General features: G+C 47.7%; 1 protein-coding gene across 8 annotated transcripts in view; it reads left to right on the forward strand.

Moving 5' to 3' along the window:
• adgrb1a (adhesion G protein-coupled receptor B1a) overlaps positions 1-17,745 on the forward strand; it is a 67,530-nt gene extending 49,785 nt beyond the window's left edge. For 4 of the 8 annotated variants that reach the window (XM_057044907.1, XM_057044912.1, XM_057044908.1 and 1 more), the window contains 14 exons: positions 1,904-2,007; positions 2,357-2,459; positions 2,555-2,705; positions 2,786-2,855; positions 3,022-3,088; positions 3,753-3,838; positions 8,076-8,174; positions 10,665-10,836; positions 11,510-11,605; positions 11,685-11,724; positions 12,284-12,945; positions 13,947-13,982; positions 14,158-14,316; positions 16,481-17,745. In XM_057044907.1, coding sequence (XP_056900887.1) covers positions 1,904-2,007; positions 2,357-2,459; positions 2,555-2,705; positions 2,786-2,855; positions 3,022-3,088; positions 3,753-3,838; positions 8,076-8,174; positions 10,665-10,836; positions 11,510-11,605; positions 11,685-11,724; positions 12,284-12,945; positions 13,947-13,982; positions 14,158-14,316; positions 16,481-16,675 — 2,040 coding nt within the window. In that variant the 3' untranslated portion in view covers positions 16,676-17,745. The remainder of the gene's footprint in view (positions 1-1,903; positions 2,008-2,356; positions 2,460-2,554; positions 2,706-2,785; positions 2,856-3,021; positions 3,089-3,752; positions 3,839-8,075; positions 8,175-10,664; positions 10,837-11,509; positions 11,606-11,684; positions 11,725-12,283; positions 12,946-13,946; positions 13,983-14,157; positions 14,317-16,480) is intronic. The other 4 variants (XM_057044910.1, XM_057044915.1, XM_057044913.1 and 1 more) reach the window with 3 other exon arrangements.
• Positions 17,746-20,092: the final 2,347 nt, after the last annotated feature.

Raw genomic sequence — 20,092 nt, forward strand, 5'->3', positions numbered from 1 at the left:
GCCATGCTAAGAGCCATGCCAAGAGCCATGCCAAGAGCCATGCTAAGAGCCATGCCAAGAGCCATGCTAAGAGCCATGCTAAGAGCCATGCTAATAGCCATGCCAAGAGCCATGCTAAGAGCCATGCCAGGAGCCATGCTAAGAGCCATGCCAAGAGCCATGCCAAGAGCCATGCCAAGAACCATGCTAAGAGCCATGCTAAGAGCCATGCCAGGAGCCATGCTAAGAGCCATGCCAAGAGCCATGCCAGGAGCCATGCTAAGAGCCATGCTAAGAGCCATGCCAAGAGCCATGCTAAGAGCCATGCCAGGAGCCATGCTAAGAGCCATGCCAAGAGCCATGCCAAGAGCCATGCTAAGAGCCATGCCAAGAGCCATGCTAAGAGCCATGCTAAGAGCCATGCTAATAGCCATGCCAAGAGCCATGCTAAGAGCCATGCCAGGAGCCATGCTAATAGCCATGCCAAGAGCCATGCCAAGAGCCATGCCAAGAACCATGCTAAGAGCCATGCTAAGAGCCATGCCAGGAGCCATGCTAAGAGCCATGCCAAGAGCCATGCCAAGAGCCATGCTAAGAGCCATGCCAAGAGCCATGCTAAGAGCCATGCTAAGAGCCATGCTAAGAGCCATGCCAAGAGCCATGCCAAGAGCCATGCTAAGAGCCATGCCAAGAGCCATGCTAAGAGCCAAGCCAAGAGCCATGCTAAGGGCCATGCTAAGAGCCATGCCAAGAGCCATGCTAAGAGCCATGCCAAGAGCCATGCTAAGAGCCATGCTAAGAGCCATGCCAAGAGCCATGCCAAGAGCCATGCTAACATCCAGTTGCTTCTCAATGGTCCAGCCGCTCCATCTGCAGCATTGATCAACGGCACCATAACTACCCGAACTCACCCCCTCGTTGACTCTCTCGCTGCTTCCTCTTGGGAAGGAATAAAAGACACAATTTTTAGAAGGCAGCAGAAGCTCAAATGGTGTGAACCTGGACAGTTTGAAGAGTCCAACAGCAGAAGGTGTCGTCGTGGCAGCAGGGACACCCTCATGGTAGCTTGGTGTACAGTGGTGTGACTGGGGTTACTGGTGACTGACTGGATACAGCAGGACTAAACTATGGGCACAGACCACCAAAGTTAGTGTGTTGCTATTTTTGGTTTTGGTCCCATCTCCTGTCTCCCATGTCCTGTCTCCCGTCTCCTGTTCTGGGCTTCTCCTCCATGATGGGAAGCGGCCAGTCCACATTAATCAGAGGGATTTAATGAAGTTGGCCTCAAGCATCAAACTGAACACAACTTTCCTTATAAATTGAGGCAAATATTTCCTGCTAGACAAGTATCAGAGCCCCCCCCCTTCACACACACACACACACACACACACACACACACACACACACACACACCCCTCCCCACCAAGCACCACCCTAATTGTAGCCAGTTTAAAGTCTTGGCTCAGAAGGAGGCCCCCAGCATGAGAGCTTGAGCCTCACCTGAGAGGACCTGTGGATGCTGATATCACATCCAGCCTCCATCATGGATCATCACTGATCATCACCACTGGTTTCACATCTTTAACCCAAAGGGATGTTAGCAAGTAACCCTAACCTGAAGCTGTTTAGGTGTTTCACCTGTGGTCAAACTTTGCTTCTAAACATATGGATGGAAGCTAGAGATTGTGGATCGTTATCGATGCCTCATCTGTTGAGGTTGGAGATGTGAGCTTTGCTTCTGGCCACCTCACCAAGCTTGTGGCTTCACATTTCTTTCCAGAGTTGGAAACAACATTTTTGCCTAAATTCCATTGTGACTTTGATGTTTGACTTTTCTCCTCTGACCTGTTTCTGGTGAGCAGGGATGTTGGACTGAAGATCACTGCTGATGCTCATCGTGCACCTGCGTTCTTCTGTCCTCCAGAACATGGATAAGCTGCAGCTGCCGTCCGTGACGTTGATCGTAGGGTGTGGAGTCTCTTCGCTGACGTTGTTGCTGCTCATCATCATCTACGTGTCCGTGTGGAGGTGAGAACAAGTCCCACATATTTCAGCCATCAACCACATGGATAAAGAACTTCTCAGGGTCTCCAATGAACCTTTGCTAAACACCCTTGAGTTTGAGCTGGACTTCTCTGGAGAAGGTAGGTAAGTTCACAGCAGGGTCACCAGAACAGCACGATCTGGTCAGTACCTGGGTACGATCTGGAGACCCTCATGTCACGGGGGTAGGTACCCGACAGCCCCCCTTTCCTGGAGTCCAACATCTGCTTGAAGCAAACGATGGTCTACCATGTTTCCTCCTCGTCGCTGCTAAAGCAGGCAGATGGTGTTTTCATTCATGTCTTCAGTTGTCTTTGGTCCATTTCTGCTGCAGGTACATTCGGTCGGAACGCTCAGTCATCCTCATCAACTTCTGCCTCTCCATCATCTCCTCCAATGCCCTGATTCTCATCGGACAGACCCAGACTTGGAATAAGGTAGAGTCCCTTTGAGCTCGCCCATTGATGATGCGGTCCACTTGGTCCTCCTCCTCACCCCTCCTGCGGCCTCCCGAATCCCTCTGTTGTTTCAGGTCTTATGCACCATGATCGCCGCCTTTCTTCATTTCTTCTTCCTGTCCTCGTTCTGCTGGGTTCTGACGGAGGCATGGCAGTCATACATGGCGGTGACGGGACGCCTCAGGAACCGCATCATACGCAAGCGTTTCCTGTGTCTCGGCTGGGGTGGGCCTTCAGTCTGCTGGCCACGTCTGGTCTTTGTCTTCACTGTCTCGTCAGTAACGTCCATCTGATTTTCCCTGCAGGTCTTCCTGCGCTGGTAGTTGCCATCTCAGTGGGGTTCACGAAGGCTAAAGGCTATGGGACACCAAGCTAGTAAGTGCACCAAGAGCTCCACAGCACGGCTTCTTCTGTCTTCTTCTTTCGTCTGTGTTTTCTTCTCTGACACTTTCTCTCCCCTTCATCTCGTTCTGCCTGCCCGTGACCTCTGCGACCTTCTCCTCTTTGGCATATCCACATCTTTGCTGTGCTGCTGCCACAGCTGTTGGCTCTCTCTGGAAGGAGGGCTTCTTTATGCGTTTGTTGGACCTGCGGCCGCAGTGGTTCTGGTACTTCCTCTTTTTGCTCTCATTACTTTCACCTGTGAGCCATCAACATGGATTCCGGGTCCAAGCTCCCATCACCCACTTTTTAAGGGTGTTTTTAAAGAGAGAGATTTAAAGGAAACCAGTATCTGAATACCCTTCTTCTAAACGCGTGAAACGTCGAAACATTTCTTTTGAGAAACAAAGCTTTGATGTCAATGTTAGCTGCTAGCTTACTACACTAACAGCAGAGGCAGAACAGAACAGTCAGAAGTAAAAAGGAGCAGAATCAGTGCATGAACCTTTATCGATCTTGTCTTTTAATCAGTTTTCTGTTATCAAGTCTCTTCCCCCTCTCCCTCCCTCTACACCCCCCCTTCTTTTTAATTCATAAACAGAATTTGCTACCTTTAAGTTTAAGGCTGTTGGATTATATTTAAGTTAGTGACGTATCTAAAGTATAACAGGTGAAGGTTGAGGTGGTGGTCTTCACACCACCAGACAATCCAACCCTCAGTTTGGACCTCCCAACTGTCCTCTTGTCATCAAATATGTAGTCCCACCTGTAGCATGTAGCATGGCTCATGTGGTTGTGGGTCTCCGTGGCCTCGGTGGGCGGAGCAGAGCTGCATGCTGATGACTTGATGAAGTGGCGTTCTGCTTTAACTCTGTCTTCTCTCTTCGGCAGGTTAACATGGTTATTGGGATTCTCGTTTTTAACAAACTGGTGTCCAAAGACGGAATAACTGATATGAAACTGAAGGAGAGGGCGGGGTATGCCTTACATCACACATCCATTGTACACAGTGGCCAATAAGCAGACGGCTGGACGGGGGTGGGGGCGGGGCCTGAAGCGGATTGGGCGCTAATTGAAACTAGCCAGGTTGTTGTTGAGAGCGGAGGAAAAACCAGACGTCTGGCTGTCTGCTTATCAGTCCTGCACACACTCGGCACGATGGTGACTCATCGCATCACTGTTGTGGACTCCTGTCTTTGGTTTGCAGGTCTTGCTCCTGATGTCACACTGTGTGAAACCATCTTTGTTTCTCTGCTTGTTTCTGTGGAGGGAAGCAGGAATAAAGTAATGGAGATTTTAGACCTTTTAGAATCTGGTTTCATTAAAAAAGGTTGGACTCCTGCAGAAAATCAGCGTCCCAAAAACATTGGATGGCAGATTGGTGAAGAAGAGAAGGCTAAACCCTGGGAGTTTGGTGCTCCTGAGACATCAGACAAAATGTCAATGTCACCAACTGAGAAACAACCAAAAAGGGATTGAAAGGTAGCATCAGGATGTGGTTCCTCTGGACCTTCCAGACTTTGGAGCATTCTTGCTTTCTTTCCAGAACATTGCTCTGGTCCATGCTAAAGCTAGTGGCGTTAGGCAATAATAGTAAATATTTGGCAGGTCAGTACGGCCCTGCCTCCCTTCATTCCTCCAGCTATCTGTCTCCATCTCCATCATGGCTGCATTGAAATGTTGTTTTCTCTGAAAATGTTTGCTTTCTTCGATGATCTCTCTCTTCTGCCGTATGTCTTTTTGCTGTGTGAAATGTCATTTGCGTTTGCACAGAATTCCCTCTCTCTCACTCAGGGCTCTTCAATCAGGAACACCTCAGTCTCAGAAGCCCCTCATGTCTCCAGTGATTGGGTAAACCTGGCCCCACCCACCCAACAAACGTGTAGAGTCCCATGACTGATTAGCTTACTACTACTTCCTGTTCCGTCAATGTGTCACCGTTAGCTAGAGACAACGTAGCACATTTCTGGTTCTGCAGTGAGGAGCATGCTGAGGCAGCTTTTGAAGGAACCTTGCTCTGGATCTGATTTGAAGTCCTGGTTTCTGAGACTGTACGTTTTTCTGCTAGCAAACCAGGTGGTCTGGTCTGGTCCGGCCACGTCTTGCCTGGCCGGTTCTGGTGTAGGGTCTAGAGGGAAGTTAACGGAGTGGACGTACAGCATGTACTGTAGCATAGGCAGCCAGGAATCCAACCCTCCACAGTGTCTCGGTGTCTGACATGTTACTTTCTTATCAGTATTCACGTGTTAAACATCGACTTTAGCCTTTCAGGGTTGACCATATTTCCTGGAGAGAAATGCCTAAAACTAGAAACCCAAATGAAAATAAAAAGAAGGGGGATCCTCGTGTTCTTGGTATTTGCTATTTTGCCCGATTAAATTACAAAAAACAAAGCAAAGGAAGATGTTTGTTATTTTCTTGACAGGAAATGACATCATGCTAACAGTGATCAATCCACATGTTATTGATCACCTTCGACCACTAGAAATGGAGCCCAAAAGCTCTACTAAGGTCACCACCAGCTGGACCCCCCCCCCCCCCCCCCCCCCCCTCCCCCCGGCAAATTGGCTTTTTTCACTTCTGGCTGTAAAATTTGTCCACGTAAGGACTCTGTTGTCTTGATGAGAGCTTGACACGTAGCCGCCAGCACTTCCACCACTGTGCACATCTAAATACAATACACAACATCAAAAGGGATATTGTGTCTCCCAATAGAGTATGTTTATGGCTATATCATAGAACTAAAGCAAATAATTATAACCTTTAAAAAGATATCATATTATGAAAGTATAAAACAAAGTGCAAAATGTCTGACCAAACCTGAAGTGACCGATATCGGTGAACAACAGTGGTGCACAATTAGTGCAAAGAATGTATAAAAGAACTATTGTTCATTCAAAAAATGTCAAAAGAAAGAAAGATAAAAGAGTAACTGTACAACAAAGGCAACTTTTTACAGTGGCCAGTGAGTAGTAAATATCTTGTAAATACTGGCTGAGCTAGTTTCTGTAATGTAATGTGATTTATGTGAGGTTAGATGTTGTAGTCCATCACAACTTTAGCGTCATTTAATATAGAAGCGTCTTCCTTTTCATGGGACTACAAACATGGCCACCGTGACTCACAATAAAGGAAGTAATTTGTTTCCTCTTGTTTGATTTAACTGTCACTGTTTCAAAGCATTTTTTCAAAATTAGCTTTTACACACGATTGGCCTTTATTTCTGAGTGTTCTGAGTGAAACCTTGAGCACAAGTTTACCACTGTTTCCTACGTTTTAGTGGCTGTTTTAGCATGTTCTTTGTCCCTACAACTGCACGATCGGCCTTATAGGGTTGAACCTGCAGGAGTTGATGTGGTGAAAACGTAAAAAGGACCCTCGGGGTTCTGTTGCTGGAGGACCTCCTAGTTATGAGATTTGGTCCAAATATAGAGGTGTTTTCATGAAGCTAATTAGCCTGTGCAGCATCCACCTATGAGAGGTACAGCCTGTAGAGTGAGAGAATGAAGAGAGGCCGATGAGCTGTGAGCCTCTTTAGTCTGTTCACTCATTACTGAGGCGCATCTCAGGGATGCTAATGTCAGCTGGTATATTAACAGTTTGTCTGGAGTGAAGTTTTGCCGACAGGAGACACATTAGAAGAAGAAGAACAACTGCGGCCTTCGTCCATTGGCCAACTTAGTCATCTCCGTCAGGAAGTCAATGGAAACAAAGTTGCACTTCAAAATATCCTGATTGTTTTTTAATATCACTGCCTCCGGCCTGCGTTTAGCAGCCATGTTGCTCTTTAATTTGAAATGGAAGCACTGCCATTGTGCTTTTTAATGCAGGCACCTCGGGCTCCTCATCGATTGGCTGTGCTCTTCAGTGTTGTTTGTCGTTCAGTGGCTGATTCTCATTCCTGGTCGGCGGCAGCCGTAGCCATAGCAGGTCGTGACAGGTAGCATTGACAAGTCGATTTGTGGAGATCTACAGAGCGGTGATGGTTTTGGGTGCTGGGGGGACACACGCTGCATTGATCTGTGTTGAAAACACAAAAAGTTCCACTGAAGGTAAAATGCAGTTTTCACTTCACATGATTCATCTTCACGCTGAGATATTTCTGACTCTGGATGTAGCGTCAACTGATGCTTCACTGATCTGGAAAATCAATAGTAAACAGCAGATTGTGTGGTTGTTCCCTCATGAACGCACAATATCTTTACTGGAGACCGACGTTCAGGAAACACTGAAGCTAAATGAAGGAGAAAGAGGCAGAAATACACCAGGGTATGAAGGGAAATCATGAAAGTTGCCCCCCACTGACATGTCAAGATGAACAACTCTACCTAAACATTGCACTTTGTCCCCTTTAAAAATCCAAAGTGATGGGGATTGAAAGGCGACGCTGCAGCCTTATGTGGCCCAGCATGTCTGAGGTCCCCTCACTTTGGATTGGTTGTAACACTGTAGTGGGCCAGTCGTGGGTTGTTGCTAGCTCTTGTGGTAAGCCTGGTTGAACTCAACAGAAAATATCTATTTGTCATTTAGTCAGTTCAATAAAAACAGAAACAAGTGAACATCAGCCATATTTCACCATTTCCATGTTTCCATGTTGCACGTCAGTGGTTGAAAGACCGTAAACAGAGCGATATCAGCTAATTTCTCCAGATGATACAACTGCCACTAGTTCTCTCATGTGTTTAAGGCCTGATTACTGGTCACTGGACCAAAATCTGGATTTCAGGTCATCACTCGGGTTTGGGATGATGATCAGTATAAAAAAGACAACATGTCTGTGTTACTCCCAGATGATCAGTCAGTACACACCAGCTGGAGTGTGCGGCCAGTCTCCTTTGATGCATCTGTGTGGGTGATCCTGTTAGCATGTCTAGCTATAAGAGACTGGAAACCATCCAGCACGTCACCATAATGTGAGTGGCAGAAATGCAAATCCAGCCTTGCTGGACTGGAAGCATCAGAAGACACCCGTTAAAGTCGGGAGTGTGACATCAGCCATGATGTTAGTGTGAGGTAGACACCCCCAGACAAACCAGCCCTGAGAGAGAGACCGTGGCAGAAGACTGTGAAGTGTGTGTGTGTGTGTGTGTGTGTGTGTGTGTGTGTGTGTGTGTGTGTGTGTGTGTGTGTGTGTGTGTGTGTGTTTGCTCTCACCTGTGTGCAGGTGTATCTGTGTCTGTTTGTATGTTACAGCGTGTTAATTTGACTTTGCAGTCAGATGACAGTGCCACTGTACAATATGACGCTCAAATGTGCCAAGTGCGGAGTTATCTCTTCGGCTGACGTTTCCACCACAGCTACCAGTAACGCCATGTTAGTCCCGCTAATTATTTTTCCTTACTTCTCTTTCTTTGCTTTCTCCAGTGCTCTCTTCTCCTCCCTCTTTCTCCTTCTCTCTCCTTCCTCCCTTCGTCATTTGTCTTCTCCCAGATTGCCCGACAGTGAGGCTTCCCTAAAGACAAACATTCTCAATATTCATGCAACTTTTCCTCTTCACATTGTAGTTTAGAGAGCAAAGACTCATGTTGCTATTGGATACCTGGGCTAAACTAATGTTACAAAGTGTCTCTACATGCAAAGTCTACTATCTATGAGCTAATTCTAACCAACCAACCAACCAACCAAGTTATTGGCACCAATTCCCACTTTCGGCTCTTTCCATGTAGACATGTAGACTTGGCCCATTCTGTCTGTGTAGATGCGCCTTTTTTCCCACAATCCTGTGGGAAGTGTGCGTGCAGAGTGGTGGACTGGTGACCTGTCCGGGGTGTTGATCGATGGGAGCGGTGGCGTGACCCTAAGGTGCAATACTCAGAGAACGGATGGAAGGGATCTCATTTGTTTTCACTCTGTAAATCAAGTAGACACTCGGATTATTTCATGAATGGATGAACATGGAAACAATTGTTCCAGTTTGCCAAACTGCTGATATCCAGCTCAGGGAGAAGTCAGTGGCCCAAGTGGAGGAGTTCAAGCATCTCAGGATCTTGTCCGTGAGTGAGGGAAGATTGGATCAGGTTCAGGACGGGGGGCAGTCGGCCTGTAGAGGTGCAGCAGAGGAGCCTAACCTTCTCTCTCCAAAACGTCTCCAATACAAGCTGCTGAAATAGGTTGACAACGTAAGGGGGCGTGGCTCAGCCCCACCCCGATGGGATGGCGGTCTGGTCTTCAGGTATGGCCCCGAGAGGCACTTGTGAAGAAATGTGCCATCGCACCACATCAACACTTTAAACTGTATAAAACGAGCCACAAGAGCCGCAGACACTGTAAACTAGTTCCTCCGTCCAGAGGAGGAGAAGGACCCTTCATTTCCTTTCATTTTTTTTAAAACTCTGAGCATTTGGGGGTTTGGTACCCTGCTCAAGGGTACCTTGGTAGTAGTAAGGTGTTCTGGCACAGAACCAGAGTCCACCTGCTCTGTTCTGGACGTCCTCCGCCATACGATTCAGTCCATCTTTATGTATCCCACAAAACACACACACACTCTAAAGGGAGCTGGTGGAAGTGTCTGGGGAAGGGAGTGGCTGAGCTGCCCGAGCTAGCAGGACCTGGATGAGGAGACCTGATCCATCTGTCAGTCTAGTTGACTGTCATGATACTTGAACTCCTCCACTTGGGCCAGTGACTTCTGTCGGACCTGGAGTGGCCAATCCACCCTTTTCATGCTGAGGACCATGGTCTCAAAATGAAGAGGTGCTGATCACCATCGCAGCACCTCCACACTGACAAGTGTCCCCAGGACAGCTGGAGGTCAGTGATCGATGAGGCTAAAGGAAGTGCAGGTTCAAGAAGACCCGAATGAGAATGTTAACGAACAAGGACAAGCGCACCCTTCCAGGAGGGATACCGGGACCCACCCTGATGCCAGGCCCGGGGTTGGGGCCTGTCAGAAAGCACCTGGCGGCCGGACCTATGCAAATGGGGCCCGGCCTAGAGCAGAGCAAAGGTCCAATGCCTGGCTGATGGAACTGGGATGGACGTTGCTGGACTGAAATAAAAGGTGCTGCAAACATCTAGTTCTGTGGACTGAATGACCAGATCCAGATCAAACCGGACGCTAATCAGCCACACATTCTTCTGCTGGTTCAAGAGCAGAGGAAGATGGTGGCAACAATAGGAAGGAAGAAGTTGCTGCAAGATCTGCGAGCTCTTCCGGAAGCAATGTGGGCGGAGATCTATGTCCATAAAATGGTGAATGGATGAAAGCTGAAAGGAATTCAGACTGTTCAAGTCACTGCCTGTAACCTGAAGGCTTTCCACATCTCCAGCCAATAAGATCCTTTCCGCCATACCTAAGGTGGCACGCCTGTGGTTCTGAAGAGACCCGGGAGTAAAGGTCCTCATAAAGCAGGCATCAGTAAATGACAGTGGGAGCAAATGAGTAGGAACCATCAGTCTCCACACTGTCCTTCTTCCGTTTGTCTTCCCACCCGGCGTCAGCCTCATCACACTTGTTTTTCTCACTGCTCACCCCTCCCCCTCTCTATCCTGTAGCTCCAGATCCTCTGTGATTTCACTGACCATCTTAAACATACATGCATGGAATATATGTGACTTACGGACATATATAACTGCAGATAATGGATGTATGTTTTTGGTGAAGATTTGTTTGGAATTATGCATGAAAAGCATAAAAGTTTCTAACAGTTTAGCTGATTGCTTTAGCATCCAAAAAAGTATCTATGTGATCATGACGCTAGTAAAGCTAATGAGAAATACAAGACTTTCAGAATAAAAGTCAGGAAAGTCTTTCCTGCCTTTATTTGTACCGAGACAAACCGCAGTTCCCTTTTCAACCTGCAGGGCATCCTTGTGGAGCTCTTGTGTGGTGTTACCCCTCCTGGCCCTCACCTGGATGTCCGCTGTCCTCGCCATCACAGACCGGCGCTCCGCTCTCTTCCAGATCCTGTTTGCAGTCTTTGACTCTTTGGAGGGCTTTGTCATCGTCATGGTGCACTGTATTCTACGGAGAGAGGTAGCACACACAGGTGCACGGGTGACATGTGACAGACAGCTGAGGGCCAATGTCCCGTCTGACTGAAAATCACCTGCGCCGTTGCTGTGTTTATATTAAAGCCTGCGGAGACTAGCAACAGTCGTTAAGAGCCTTTTAGAGACCTTGTGTAAATCCTTCATGATGAACATCAGAGGTCCTTAAAGTTGGGTGCCACTGATCTGTTTGCATGGGGCGCCACAGGGCCCTGTCCTCAGCCCTCTTCTAATCATTTACCAGGACGACCTTTGGTTAGACCCTCTAAGTCTTTTTAATCTCTCAGAGTTCAGATTCATTACTCGCCAACTGCTAAGTCTGAATGAGGACCTGAATGAGTGAAAGGTACCACCAGCCGTCCATAACGTAGGGTTAGAATATAAGCAGAGCCTGCCCAGCAACAAGGCAGGAGAGCAGATCCACAGAGGGATCAACGACTGTGACGTCACGGAAGAGCAAAGAAGCACCAGAGAGGTCCACTTGTTGACTCTTTGTTTTATCAGCTGGTCATTTCTGGTTGTCAAGTGTCACAAAACCTTGTGAAGGAGGTCAAATGAGATCATAATCACACACAAACGAGTTACATCATCATTTAGCTAGTTACAGCTAGACCCTAGCCGTCCGTCACCTCTGTGAGCTGATGATGATGCTCCTACAGGTTCAGGAGGCTGTGAAGTGCCGTGTGGTGGAGCGCCAGGAGGACACCAATGGAGATTCAGGAGGATCTTTTCAGAATGGCCATGCACAGCTCATGGTACGTCAACGTTGGCTTTAGTGTCTCGACTTTAGCTGCACAGGCACAAAGACTTCAATATTTCCCTTTGTGTCCTCAGACTGACTTTGAGAAGGACGTGGATATGGCTTGCAGATCAGGTAAGCTTGGCTTTTAGGGCTGTTATGTCGCTAGTTTCAGGTTCATCCATCTTTAGCATGAGCACATGGAGAGCAGCTTCTTTTCTTGGTGTTCAAAAGGATGAGGCAGGCCGTAGTATGAACATTTGCTGTTGGCAGTCACCGACACTGTCGTCTAATCAAGCACACTTCATCAGATAGCAGCTCGGCTCCGATTCCCAGTGGAAGCCAGACGCCTGATTAGCTCTGGAGACACGTTATCAAGGAAAACATCTGGAGCAGAAGTACTGGGACATGGTTGGAGGAAAAAACAAAAGTGGTCCTTCCTCTCTTGCAGCCTTAATATAAGATATTGATGCTCCCGTTAGCCTGATAAAACGCAACATTAAAAGCAGAATCAGCAGCACGAGCAAAGATCAACGTGTTGATTTGAAGGTCTGAGGATCACTCGCGACTGGCTTTTTGCTCCCGGGCAGATTTGTGGTCGAGCATCCACACACAACCTCCATAATCTTCTAATGACAATTTTACACCCGTTTGTGTTTTGCTTCGGCACTGAAGCTGGTTGTGTTTCCTCCAGGAACTGTGAAGCGTTCCTCTGTCCAAGGGGAAGAGAAGGCATCTTCTGGCGCCCTTAGCCTTCAGAAAGGCTCCAACTTTAACACGATGCCAGCCAACCTGGCCAAAGTTCACCTGCAGAATGTGGTCGACTACCCAAGTCACACCCTGTCACTGCGCCGTGAAAAGGGCGCCGCCAAGGGAATTAGCACCGAGCTGCCTGGAGCCAAGTCCATCTACATCTGTGACAGTGAGCTCTTCAAACAGCTGGACGGAGACGCCGCTCGAGGGACCAGTGAAGGCAGCAGCACTGAGGGTGCAGGGAAAGCCCAAGGGTACGTCATTCTGCCTGGCACCAACTCTGGCACCCTGAAGCCGGCCAAAGGGAAGGAAGAGCAGGCGGCCAAGTACAACATCAGCATTGAGCAGCTGCCACAGACCAGACTCATCCACCTGGCCTCCTCTGTGAGCGCAGAGGCTGTTCCTGCATTTGGTCTGAAGAGTCTACCCGCTGAACAGATCAGCGTATCGTGTTCCGACAAAGACTCACCGGCACATCACCTGCAGAACCTTCCTAGAGACCCAAAAGGGGCCGGCGGCATGTGTGAGGCCGGAGAGGCTGCCAACTCCGCAGTGATGACAAAGAGCGAGACCGTGTCCACACTGTCCATGAGCTCCCTGGAGGTAAGACCGTCAATGGGATTAGCATAGATTTTTCTCATAGGCTAATGCATGATCCACCTCATGAGCATAGACATGTGACCCTTCAAAAACTCACCATAACTGTAACAACCGTCCCCGAAGATTCTGATGTTCAGTAGGAACCCTTTCTCTGTGCTTTTAATGTGAAACAGCCACAGGAAGTGATGGTTGTGGACGGTTGGTGAATCAATTCATCAAGGGGTCTCTGTGACGTCAGAGCCGGACCGAGTTCACGTTCCACGACTGCTGCTGCGAAAGAACCTGAGAACACGAGTCACTGTTTTTCTGCTAACTTGGCTACTTGAAGCCTCTTTTATCGTTTTGATTTGTGCCCGCTGGCACAACGACGTGATGGCAGACCGTGGGAACGTGAGGATTTCCTAACCTGGACGACAAGATTTCAAAGATCACGTGACACTATTACCATGTCGCTGCTGCTCTCCACTCAGAATTAATCTTTGAAAGCAGACAGTCTCCCATTGGTGAAGGAGCTGGTCGTCCACAGGATTGGAAGAATTCCGTTTCGATTTTTGGGACGTTACTGGCACATTTGGCTGGATTCTGTTGATAATATTTTCATTTACTGTTTTAAAGCTTTGCCCAATATGGCAGCAGAAACTGCTCCTCTTTATTGAAGCTTGTGACACGATCAGGGCTAACATGCTAATCAAAGCCTTTCCTCCATTAACGTGGTGCGAGGGGGCAGCAGCCACAGGGGCCAGGCGGGACCGAGGTCAGGTTTTTCCTTCTCCACTCTCTGACGGAGAGTTCAAAGGTCACCTGGTCACAATCTGTTAAGTGCACACTTGTGCCAACAGGGTCAGCCTGACCAGTCGCAGCCCTCACACTGCATCTCCCATGATTCAGTGCTCTCAGGGACTGGCTGACCTAGACACGCAATGCTAACAGCTAACACACGCTTCCGTCTGTCTGCTCAACGTATGAATTCCCGTCTTTAACCTCCCTGTCTCATCTTCCTCCAGAGACGAAAATCACGCTATGCAGAGCTTGACTTTGAGGTAATTTAAGTCTCTTTGATTCTTGCACAGATTTTCAGACCAATGGCTCTAATGTCACACTGAGCTTTCACCTCTGGATGTTGATCACACCACGTGACAGCCGTGACTGTGACAGTGTTGAGATTAGGAATGTGAAGGGCACAACACATGTGTAATGTGCACTGTTCCTGTGTAGAAGATTATGCACACCCGGAAACGGCACCAGGACATGTTTCTGGACCTGAACAAGAAGATTCACAGTGCAGACAAGGAGAGAGAGTCTCCACCTGTTGACGCCAAAGCTGCCAAAAGATGGAGCGTGTCATCTGCCAGCAGCGACAAGACCAACATGAGTGTAAAGAGTTCCACTTTCTTCATTCTCCCACCTTTTCCCTCTGATGTTGTTCTGCTCCTCTTCATTAGCAGCATTAATCAGCAGCACGCCAGAGTTCCTCTTCCATCAGCTCCTGGCTGATATTTACTGCCTTCAGTTGAGCTTTGATGTCTGTCCAAAGCAGAACAATCATCTACCTGATTGACTGCAGCCGACGGCAGCATGTTTCTCTCTGACACGAGTGGTCGTGGGCCCCTGCTGACGTGTAGCCTCTCTGTGGTGAAGCAGCAGCCTGCAGACAGACGAGCCCAGGTCCAGTCATCAGCTGGGGTCCTCCCATTCTCAGTCCCTTGGGAGGACAACCTGTCCAGTTTAGCATTGGTCAATGCAGAACACCAGAGTATTTCAGTAAAAAAGACCCAGAATGTCCAAACTACATGGATGTCATCCTCCGAACTCCAGGTCACACGGGTCGGTAGGACTCCCTACAGTTAGCTGGAATGCTAGCCAGCTATTTCTGGATCAGGGTAAAATGATGGACATGTCCTCTGTGTCCATCTGTGCTTCTGTAATGGGAGCAGCAAACAGCCAACAAGTCTTTTCCTCAAGACTTGTCCATCTGACCTGTGTGACCCTGATCTGGTAGTTGCCTGGCAGTGAACCAGTGGTGGTTCTGTCCGGACTGACATGCTCGACTATATATATATCTATATGATATATATATATGTGCCCACCAGGACAACTAAAATGTATGCTTTGTCCCTTTCAGGGTCAGGGGGAGGGTCCACAGTGGGTGAAGGCTGGTCCCCCCCTGGATGAGTCTGCTCAGGGCCCTGTATGAGCATTTGTGGGTTTGGTACCTTGCTCATGGGTAGCCGGGCAGTGCTCTGAAGGTTCTGGCACCTTCCCCTACTATCACAACTCCTGCCATGTTTCTTTCTGCCCTGGCTTTTGAACCAAGAACCTTCTGCTTCTCAGCCCAGGTCCCAGCAGGCTGAGCTACCAGCACCCACTAACGTTTGAAAGGTGTAAAGTGACCTGGAAGGAAAATCTGATGGATTTGAAATATACAAAATATTTAAAATATATAAACACAGTACTGAAACACACACGTCATAATATACACACACGTGTGATAAACATATGCATGTGTAACATATATATACACATAATAATTATACACACATGTCAGAATATACACACACGTAAGAAAAATACACATCTGTAAAATATATAAACACATGATACTTATACACACATGTGTGAGAAACATACATACACACATAAGAAACACACACATGTGTAAAATATATAAACACAATACGTATACACACATGTCATAATATACACACACACGTGTAAGGAACATACACATGTGTAAATTTTTAAAACATAATACTTAAACACACATGTCAGAATATACACACATAATAAACATACACACGTAAATATACACGCAACATACACACATGTAAAATATATAAACACATGATACTTATACACACACGTGTGAGAAATATACACACACCTAAGAAACATGCACATGTGTAACATATAAACAAAAAAAACCATGTCTGCATATGTAGACAACAGCAAATGTGCAGAGATTCTCTGACTTATTTCGTCTTCGTCCTCCTCATCGTCAATTCTTGTGACGGAGAAGCTTGTGTGTTTACTCAAAGGGGCCTTTATTTACGTGTTTTTTTATCTGTTCTGTTTTGATCTGACACTGTAGCAGCGGCGGTCTGGTACCTGTTAGCATCACAAACAGGAGACGTAAGTCTCCACCATCGTTACAGAAATCTGTCCTTGACCTCTCCCCAGTGAAGGTCAGGAGAAGGATTTCATTGCTCAGCTGGAGGTTCTGATTCAAGTCTTCAGACCCTCTGAATCACATGTGGAAGAACAAATGTTGTAGGATCTTCAGAGCCTCATTCTTATCTGATCTGTATGATGTTGCACGTGGGAAAAAGTGTTGCTCCAGCAGACCTTTTGTACGAGAGTTAGAGGGCAGATCCAGGTCAAAGGTCACTCCAGGATGAATGCGTAGCTGATGAGGTGACGAGATCTGCTGATCTGGGCCTCATTAGTTCAGGACCAAACCAACCAGTTAATAAAAAAGTACCACCTCTGTGGTTTTGATTCTCCACCCAGCTTTATTGCCACCTGTCCTCTTTCTCCTCAGGACAAGCAGCAGACCCCGAGCAAGAAGGCGTGGGAGGGCATCAGGAAGAGCCACTCTCCCCCATCCTGGGTGAGGAAGGACCTGGAGACGGTGGCAGCCTCCCCTCTGGAGCTGCAAACGGTGGAGTGGGAGAAAAACAGTGCAACTATTCCTTTGGTGGGTCAGGAGATCATGGACCTGCAGACAGAGGTGTGAGCGGTTCTGGCCTGCACCTCCTCTCCACCTTCTGCTTATTCCTGCTCTGTGCTGTGATGGTGATGAAGAGGAGGAGGAGGAGTTTACCGAGAGAAGATGAACATTTTTCTGTGCTGTTTCCTGGTGTTTTGTCTGCTCATCCACTCGTTGGCGTGATCTCGGGTACTGGAGGGAGGTTCAGCTGCTATGTGATCGGATCATCCTGTAATGAGCCACATAGCAACGGTATCCATGTAATGTTAACAGAGGAAAGGAATCATTCTGTCCCTTGTGTGTCCCTATTGGTCATTGATGTCCTGATGTCGAACACAGAGAAGCTCACTGGATTCTTGGTTCAAATCCTTTCTCCAACATCAATCTCAAAGGGAAAAATGGAAAATCTCAAAGGGAAAATGGAGGTGCGGATAGAGCCCCTCCACCACCATGCGTAGCTACCCCCCCTCCCAAAAAAACAACAAAATACCACCCCCAGTACCTGGCCGTGGTGCTGCAGGGCCCAGAACTGCTCCATGGTAACAAGAACTATGTCTCCATAGTGCAGGTGGTTTCTGCGGTCCAGTTCTTCATGTACAAGGAGGCTTCAAACACTCAACCTGTGACCCAGAAGAGGTGTCAACGTATCTGTGTGTGTGTGAACGGTGTAGATATCTCCGGTGTGATGGCTGGCAGCGCGTTAACACCCAGTGAAGCACAAGGCTCCTCTGAGTCCTGATGTACAGCATTGTAATTACTGAACAGAGTTCTACAGAATGAATTTTAGCTTATAAATATCTTTTTACTGTGCTTGGGGATAGTTGTCGTCATCATCATTATTGATATTATGGTTATTCTGACACCCCTCACGCTGGTCCGCTCGTGCTCCTGGGCTACACCAGTGTTCTGTATCACAGTGTAATCGTCTGTGTTTTTGATATCACCTCTGTATCGGAGCTCTGGAACACCCCCCCCCCCCCCCCACTCCCGCCCCGCCCCCATTTCCAATTTCTGGGTTGATTCTTTGTTAATGTACAGTTTTCAGAGCACAACATGAATGTGTCTTATTTCTAATAAAAGCCTATAAATATATATCACATACTGGTCCATTATCAGCTTTGTGTTCTGGTGCCTGGTTCAGTGAAGGAAATTCTCAGTGGATTCCCATTAGGCACCGTTCCAGAGACAGCGGATGCTGTATCAAAGGACATGTGACATGTTTCCAGACAACCCTGCATGAGCAGCAGGTCTTTAAAGCCTGACCCGACTCATAGAAAAACGCGTCCCAGGATCTATAATGATCACAGAATGAATTCCAATCTGGGCAGTGGGAGTGTGGGAAGCCCGCTAATAAACATTTAAGTGGTCATAATTTGTCAGGCAGATTTCACAGCTGCATCGGGGCCACAGAGCCGTTGTTATTAGCAACACAGCAGAGCCACTTCTGCACATTTGCTACAGAAAAATGAGAGCAAACTCACAATTTTGCTCTTCTTTAACCAGGGAAAGCTTCACCCTTCCCCAACCAGGCTGATCTGGTGGGATGATGACCCAAGATGAACATCAGACACGACCAGGTAGTTAAGTGGTTCTGACACAGATGACAAATAGAATATCTGTGACGTCAGCGGCCTTTGACCCCGACTCATTAATGAAGCAGAAATTGGAGTGTCCTGGTCTCTCTGCGCACATCTGCTCCTGCTGGGTTCAAAAGATGAAAACATCCCATTCAGTCGGAGCATAAAACAAACGCAGAAGCATCCTGACTGTTGACGCAAATCTGAAGGCTGTAAAAAAAGTGTTGTGACCTTTCGAGCATGTGTGAAGACACCACTGTGCCTGTGCTGACTGTGTGCACTCCTCAACTGCTGACTCAGGCCGTACTCACCAACGAACATCGAAAGTGTCCCCAACAGAGCAATCTAAACGTCACAAAATCAGATGTGAGCAACATCTGTGCCGAAGTAAACGCTGTCGATAAATCAAAGGCAACAGCGGAGGATGTGAAAAGAAGGTGGCTGAGGTGAAGACCCAAGGCTCAAGATCAAAGAAAAACTCTCGACTTGCATCCGTCCATCACAGGCTGCCGACCATGACCCAGGACTCGTGAGCAGAGTCCGCTACAGCTGGAGCGCTCCGGTAGGACACATGAGCCACTGCTGCACGCCATCAGCTGGTCAGGACGGCGTCTGGTCCAGTTCACCGATCCACTTCGATTGGGAACCACATGGAACCAGAAACCTCATGAAACCCGGGTTTGGGTCCCTCAGTACTTTCTGTGTGAATCCTGCTAATTCTGTGTATGTGTTAGCATTTATTACATCTGAGACCTTCAAGCAGCCCCAGGGTGGCTACAAAGGAGACATCATTTTTCTTCTGTCGTTCCAGATATCCTCTGGATTTCGATGTATTTTTGTTTTTTGTTCCCTCATCTCCTCCTGTCCTGGTGAAGATGACAGAAGCAAGTGTACATAAACTTCAACCTTCTTCTGGCACAATTCAGATTGTCTCCAGGCAACAAGCAACAGTGACAGAAAAAGTCCCTTTTAACAGGAAGAAACCTCGAGCAGGACTTGTCAGGTCCTCCATTCTGTTGGTCTCAGGTCCAGAACACAAACCCCAGCACTCAGACACAGATGTGCAAAAATAACAGCTCTTTGATGTTGAGCGGCTGGATTTGAGTGGTTCCTCAAGAATGTAGCTTCCAGCAGCAACATGTGTTGTTCTCCCAGCAACAAAAAGGACAGTTGTGCAACTTGTGTGAGTGTGTGTACACGTGTGTGGATCACCTGACTTTGACAGCTACATTAATGGTTGACCAAGGGCAGATGTGGGTTTATGACCAGTGAGTGTGTGTGTGTGTGCGTATGCATGTGACAGGAAGGTGTAGCATGAAGCAGAAGCTCCGCAGAGCAGGAATTAAGCTCCTCCCCCTCGGATTTACAGTAATTATTCGACTGAGACATTTGTGATGTGTTCCATGGCGGAGATGTTGAATGCTGCTGAGCCATAAGGACAACAATTACTAATTCATAACATGCTCACTGCATTATTTTACACAGTCTTGGTGGTGTGTGTGTGTGTGTCAGGGGGGAGGGGGGTGTTTGTGTATGAACAGTTGAACAAATAAAAAGGAGACACAGGAAGTTCACAGGAGGTGTTATTGCAGAGATAAGCTTGGTCATTATCGCTGCGTCTGTCCGACCACCTTATCTGCTGCTGCTGTAATAGCCCAGCTAACGCCATCATTTGTTGTGTGTGTGTGTGTGTGTGTGTGTGTGTGTGTGTGTGTGTGTGTGTGTGCGTGTGTGCGTGCACATATTCTGAACCTAGAGAACCTCCAGCTGATCCAAAATGCTGCAGCAACTGTGAGGTCACATGACTCGTGCGCTGGCTTCCTTTCATTGGCTGCTCATTACAGTTTAATGGTGCACACACACACTG

Source organism: Takifugu flavidus, chromosome 10 (genome assembly GCF_003711565.1).
Source record: "Takifugu flavidus isolate HTHZ2018 chromosome 10, ASM371156v2, whole genome shotgun sequence".
Classification (NCBI taxonomy): Eukaryota; Metazoa; Chordata; class Actinopteri; order Tetraodontiformes; family Tetraodontidae; genus Takifugu; species Takifugu flavidus.